Source organism: Micropterus salmoides, unplaced genomic scaffold (genome assembly GCF_014851395.1).
Source record: "Micropterus salmoides isolate LMB-PRFRI ecotype aquatic unplaced genomic scaffold, ASM1485139v1 Ms_hic_scaffold_1, whole genome shotgun sequence".
Classification (NCBI taxonomy): Eukaryota; Metazoa; Chordata; class Actinopteri; order Centrarchiformes; family Centrarchidae; genus Micropterus; species Micropterus salmoides.
Window position 1 is genome coordinate 35,818,849 of NW_024040040.1, and position 6,789 is coordinate 35,825,637.

General features: G+C 37.7%; 1 protein-coding gene across 2 annotated transcripts; it reads right to left on the reverse strand.

The window, feature by feature from the left end:
- Window positions 1–1,507: 1,507 nt before the first annotated feature.
- On the reverse strand, window positions 1,508–5,450 carry LOC119907801 (sialic acid-binding Ig-like lectin 7). 2 transcript variants are annotated; one of them, XM_038725496.1, is made up of 8 exons: window positions 5,337–5,450; window positions 4,402–4,477; window positions 3,801–4,169; window positions 3,369–3,674; window positions 3,005–3,271; window positions 2,648–2,723; window positions 2,391–2,448; window positions 1,508–2,107 (listed from the first exon to the last, which is right to left on the reverse strand). In XM_038725496.1, the coding sequence occupies exons 2-8, from the start codon at window positions 4,472–4,474 to the stop codon at window positions 1,859–1,861; spliced, it is 1,398 nt and encodes a 465-aa protein (XP_038581424.1). In that variant the 5' UTR covers window positions 4,475–4,477; window positions 5,337–5,450; the 3' UTR covers window positions 1,508–1,858. The 2 variants fall into 2 exon arrangements, with proteins under 2 accessions (XP_038581424.1, XP_038581414.1); XM_038725486.1 differs by lacking the exon at window positions 5,337–5,450 and adding an exon at window positions 4,806–5,182.
- Window positions 5,451–6,789: the final 1,339 nt, after the last annotated feature.

Below are 6,789 nucleotides of genomic sequence, written 5' to 3' on the forward strand. Positions count from 1 at the left end.
TTGATATTGTCATTTTAACAGTCAGGGCATTGAGTCTTATCTCAGCTTCACCAGAGGTGGTAAGTTTTTACGATCTAACTGCCCAAAACAGCACTTAGGGGAAAGCAAACCTTTCATTTGGGTCAGGCTGTCTGTTCAGGGGGGAGACATAAAAATAATTAAAAACACACTGGTAGTACACTACAATGCCATTTAATTTCCTGTTCCTAAATTGTGATAAAACTGAGATGCTGGTCAGTGGCCATTCTCAACATAGACACCAGTTTGATCAGTAACAGTAACTCTTCACAACTGTGTGAAGTTTGACAGCCAAGAATATTGTTGAGCTGCTTCTCTTCCTGAATTGTCTTCCATTTCCCCTCTTAAAAGGGTTCTTTGGGGAGTTTTCCCATTCAAATCGAGGTTGTAAGGACAGAGGGTGTTGTGTGCTATAGAGATTGTAAAGCCCCTTGAGGCAAATTGTGATACTGGGCTATATCAATGGAATGGGCTGGATAAACGAAAGTTGACTTCACCTGACTTTACATAGTGCCCTCTACGGTGGCCCAATGTGCAAGAAAATCTAATGGTTTTAGTAGCTGTAAAGCTCCAAGAGGATTTTACAGAATAGTTGCATATCACATTACATGTCATCTGTGTAGCACTTGTGCGTGTCACACGGTGTCACAACACCCACATTATGAAACAGCAGGTGGAGCAATCAACCACCAAATTTAGACCCAAAGTTTACACACACACAATCAGAATGAAATGTTACTAACTGGACTTCTTCCCTCTCCTGTAGTTTTGTGCTCTCTCATCCTTCTCCTCTCTCCATCTATTGCTTTTTGCATGTGTCTCTAGCTCCAAAACTGTGGAGTCTGGATCTGTGCCTGATACTATTTTTGTTGTGTTAGTTTCTTCATTTATTGGTATTTAATTTAAATCTTTTAAGCAGTAATCCGTTTTTTTATGGATGAATAAATTTGAACCTTGAACCACTTTATAAAGCAAAGAACTGCCTATTTACACACCGGCATATATGGAGCAACATTAGCATTCATTTGAAGTCATGTTTCTGGCCACCTGTAAGTCCAGTATTTACTTTTGACCTTTTAGCTGCTATGTTCACCAGCTGCTTGCTAGATTCACCAGTCTGCGATGTCAAGTGTCACAATATTCGATCTTTTAATTCCCTCAACCTATCTTCCTGTCAAAATCAATAGTGAACATTCCTGAACGACTGCATTCAGCTCTGAATTCTTAAGAAAAGAGGCTGCTGTTACTTGAATGTGCTGCATTGCATGGTCTGGTCACAAACTAGTCCAGACTGTTGACTGGACACAACAGTATGTTCACCTTATGCCTGAAATGGATACCTGCCCCCCCTTTTGTGTCAGAGCATATGAGTTTTTGATTGCTGGCTCAGTTTCTGAAATTGCCCAAAAAAAGTCCAACAAACCAACTTCCCTGTTTAGCTGCTGTTATTTCAAACCAAGTCGACTTCCTCTGATAAAAGCCACATAACCACAGAGCAACTCATGCTCAATTTAATATTAGAGAAATGCAAGTTCCCGCTTTTACTGCTAACTTTATCATTAAATACACGACATGAGTTTTTGCAACATATCTTTACAAAGCAAACAGTGTGCTGGATGAACACATACTGTGTGTATATATACACATGTATGTATTGCAATTGCAAAGACAATAAGCAAAACTGATAAGCAGATAAAGGAAAATAATTACTATTACTAAGATGTCCAGGCTCCAGTGTCTTTTTCTAAATTAACCAACATAAAAATAGCTTCTGAATAAAAAAAAAGGTACATTTAATATGAATTCTACACAAATGTAATCACTTTCCACAAAAAAACAATCATTTTTTCTTCACTTGAGCGTAGAGATCCTCTGGGCCGTCAGCAGTCTGTGTTAAGCTGTTCGCTGGCTGGGACACTTTGACCTGTGCATACAGAGTATCCTGCTGCTGTCCACTGTCCTGCGCTGAGTCAGAGGACGGTTCAGGTCTCTGGTTGGAGAAGTCGATCTCACCATATTGGATGTCTTCTTCTTTTTCTTCAGTTTTAAATGCTGGGTTTTCAACAGCCAGCTCTTCACGTGTATGACTCTGTAAAAACATGAAATTTTGCGAGTAGCTTAATGTAGATTTTCCTCTGGACCTGAAGTCCAGATTCAGCTTTTACTGGACAAACAGCAGCAAAACATCTTATATTGAGTCACAAAGAGCTAAACAAACACTGTCTACTCAATCTTCAGTGTATTGCTAAGAGGATATTTTATCACATTTCCTGTGTCTCTTTTGTCCATTTAGTGTTCAGTTAAAAGTGCTTTCATGTATGTTACAGTACAGTCACTGTGAAGAGATGCAGAAAAGTTTAGTATTTTCCCACCTGACTCAGTTGTTGAGTTGAATGTGTCGACTTTAACCGCCTCCCACACAGGACAGCGCTGTAAAATAAATAATAAATAAAACATCTGGATTAGTACGTAAATTGAATGCACCATGTTTGCTCTTTGAGATGTTGGTGCAAAGATGTTCAAACAAACAGAACACATAATCATCTGTTCCTTCCTCTTGAATGTGGCTGTAGCTGAAAGTTAAGTCGCAGAAACTGAGTCACATTAGCTGCTTTAATTTGATTCTTACCAAACACTGACAACCAGGCAGACAAGTAAAATGACTCCAAGGATTCCTCCAAGAACTGCCCCCCAGTTTAGAGATCCTGCTCATAAACACATCAAATATAAGTGACCACTAAAAGATGACAAAACTTTTTCATATGGATTCAAACCAGTTCAATATTTACCTTCACTATTAAGATTGATTATTAATGATGTTTCATTACCAACATAATTTTTCCTGCTAACGTCAGACACAATTTCTAACCAACATGCCTTATGTCCAGCATGCATCATGTTAAGTCAGTGCTGCGCAGTGTCGCATGAAGTCAAACGCACCTAATTCTGACGTAGCCATTGCTGAAGTTCAGCATTTCATATTTACCTTCAAGAGTCAGATGGAACTCTGACGTCTGATTACCGAGATCATTTGTGGCCACACAGTAATAAACTCCTTCATCAGTGACATTGGTCACCTTGAAGCTGTAAACCTCTCCTTCAGATACAGTCTTGGGTCCATCTGTGCTGCTCTTGAACCAGGTGAAGCGGCTGACGGGAGGCTTGGCTCTGCTGGAGCAGGTCAGGTTCACCCAGCTACCTGCTGACACCAAACCTGATGGACTGATGGACACTGAGGTGTTTTTAGGAGCATCTGAGGAAAATGTGAGATTCACTTTATTCAAATCAGCTGACATCCCATCAATCATCATGTGATGACAGGATCCAATAACAAACTCTGCTTGTCTTACATGAAACACTGAGAGTCTTTCTCTCCTCTGCTGTCTTGACATCTTTTCCTTCATTCACAGGATATCTGGCAGAACAGGTGATGTTGTATCCATCATGTTGGTCTGACAGAGTGATGGTCTCCTGGATTTTAGTTGTAAAGGTTCGATCTGTGTTTTCCTCTGTGTTGCTGTGAGAGTCTTGTTGGAGGTTCCAGGTGAGTTTAGGAGGGGAGTGTGGACAGGGAGTGGAAGCTGAGCAGGTTATAGTGACAGATTGCTTCTCCTTCAGATCAGCTGGGATCTCAATTTTGGGGCTCGGAGGAGAATCTGTCATTTAGAAACAGACTAAGAATCAGCTTTATTGGCCAAGTGATATAGTTTTTGTTTTTTAAGTCAAAATTGCACCTAATGGTTTATGTATTTTTACTCTAACATTTTTTTTAACTTTCTTACCTGTAACATTTACTTGAAGAGGATCATTACATGCTGTTGCTTTGGATCCACTGATCGCAAAGTTCTGAATTCTTAAGAAGTATGTGTTTGTAAGATTTGTGAGTGAATTAGAAACCAGAGTGGTGCAGTTTTTTTGACACAGATTTCCAATAATATTCATTGGATCATTTTTGTCAATAGTTATGTTAGTTGGATATAAATTGTTGTTTTGTTTAATCCACACTCCAAAGATACTCATGCCAGTAAAATCTCCTTTTTTAACACTAAAGTTACATGGGATTTGCAAACAAGATCCACTCAGTGCTTCCATCTTCTGTGGTGCAGTAATGATGATGGCTGGTGGTTGATTAGGACATTGAGCCAAAGCACCTGTAAAACCAGACTCATTTTTAACAAAATGTTAAACAAATCTCTTATAATAATAAGACAGGATATGCTTCAGCAGCAGGATGTTGCCTGTTGTTTTTTTCAATTGCTGCTAAAAAACTCCTGTATAAATTACCAGAATGTAAATTCCACTCTGTCTGCACTGCTTTCTGGCTGTAAATGATGCTCAAACTGCAAATGATTCAAGTGTCCAAATAATGAACAAACAGCTTACCTGAAATAAAGAAGACACTCAGTAACATGTTGGCTGTCACCATATTCACAGACAGGACTGCCATGTAACCCATCGTCTGGATTTGCAAACACAATAATGTGGTTACTTAACAAACATGTTTTTTAAGCTATTACAAAGAATGTAAGTAAATCTCTAGTAAGGGCTCACATTCACACCAGAAATGTTCACAATACAATCAGGATTCACTTTGTTATAATAAGTATTTAACATTTTTAAAACTTCACACTGAAACAAAATATTTGAGGTAAATTATAAATAATACCACACTAGTGAAATGCTCTTACCTATATAAATATTCAATCATATATTTGTTTTGTGGACTTCAGGAGGAGTAACAAAATTTTAGTTTTGGCTAAAAAGTCAAATCAGTAACAAAAACTTACAAGACAAGCCCACATCAGAGGAGAGCGCAGCAATGAGATCTTAGATGGGTGATTTTTAAATAGGAAATCCTTTAGTTTACAAGTTTGAGCTGAAGCGCAACACATAACCAACTTCCCTGTTTTGTAACTTAAACCAAGTTGACTTCCCCAGTTTCGAGACTACAGGGCAAAGCAGTCCACTTTGGTTTTGTTGTGCAGCTGCTAAATATAATCTGACTTGAGTGACTAGCGGTGAATATTAGAGAAATACAAGAAGTTCTTACATTTACTGCTCATATGTGAGTATTTTTAATCACATGACTCACTGTAACATAGGAACACAGTGCAACCGTAGTTGCTCTCCGGGCAGAAAGCAGCATTGAAAACATTGAATTATATCTACAAAAAAAATATTAGATTAAACTATAATTCACCGTTTTTCATGTAAAACCTGTGATTGCTTTTATTCCATAACAGTGAAAACACCTTGAAAACCCTTCAAATGCTCTGAGTTTGTTCACGTACAACACAAAAGTAATTATTTCACATAACCTCCCACTGTTGCAGCTTCCTCCTTCACCACCTGGAGCCCTGTGTTCAGTATTTGCTTTCCCTAAATCTTTCATTTCAAGCTTCTGCTTCTTCTTTGCTGATTCTTTAAGCTGTGGTTCAAAAGAACAGCAAATGAGTCAGAAAAGTCAGAAAGAGAAAAAGTCAGAAAATACAGACATTACTGAATATTGAACAAATATAAGGAGTATTTGCTTTAAGTAAAAAATATTGTATCAAAAACAGCCACTAGTACTGGTGGTATTTAAAAAGTTGTGCAGTTGTGATGCCAAAACCATAAATTATATCTCAGTGCAGCCTGGTGACCAAATACTGTGTAACAGGTTGGTCTTACTGTACAACAACCAATGTCATGTCCAACATCACCTGTTAGTACAGTCAAGGTGTTTTTTGACAAGAAGCTGAACACTGTGTGTGCTTCTGTTGTATTCATTAGCACAAGATGCCACGTAAAATGCAAACATAAGGAAATCAAAATGCAAAGCAGAACATGCAGCACACTGTGCTGACTGTTCACATGAAGTAGCTGGACCTTCTTTCATATTAAGAAAAATTAATAAATACACCATACACTAGTGCATTTAGGCTAATGTTTATTTGTCCAGTCCAGTTCAAATCCAAATACTTTTAAAAATAAGTTTTTATAGTGTAATTATATATACAGTATGACTTAGTTATGTTAGTCAACAGTATGTTTTGGATTAAATTTCATGTGAACATTTTTAGGGGTGGGTGAAATAACAAAAACTGTTCAAACTTTTGCCGAAAATTGTCACACTGTAAAAGAAATTGATTGAGAAAATACATTTTCATGGCCTTTTAGGGGTCCTCATCAAAACATTGTATATTGTGGTACAAATATCAGCCCATATATTATTAGTGACAATTTGATGGCCAATACTTCAAACTTTTTTTTAGAATAAAAAACCTTGTTAGCTGAGGCAACCCAACTGTCTAATCAGGTTGATGGCTCTCTTGGTTCCTCTGAATCCTTTGTTAAATCTAAAAGAATAAGCTGATGTTCCCCCCCTGGCCTGGTGGGTGTCAGGGGGTGTGTGTGTGTCCTTAAATTCTGTATGCAGAAACAATGAGGCAGAAACTTTAGCTTGCGTTCAGCTCGACTGCAGTATTTATTCTGCTTCAACAAAAGGAGGAGTTAACGTTCGACTTGCTGTAGTAATAAAACAAAATGCTTGTTGTAGCATCAGGTATTTCACAGTACTTTCAAATATGTAAGACATCACCATATCTTCAGAAAATACTAAAGTAATGATAACATATAGCACAGCTAACTAAATAATATAAATGTCTGTACTTTTCATTGTGCTTCAGTTGACATGAATTACATATTAACCAGTAGAACAACAAAAAACGAACTTGTACTCATTTGGTTCTTTTAACTAACATTTTCCTAAGTTCGACACTTTCATCACGT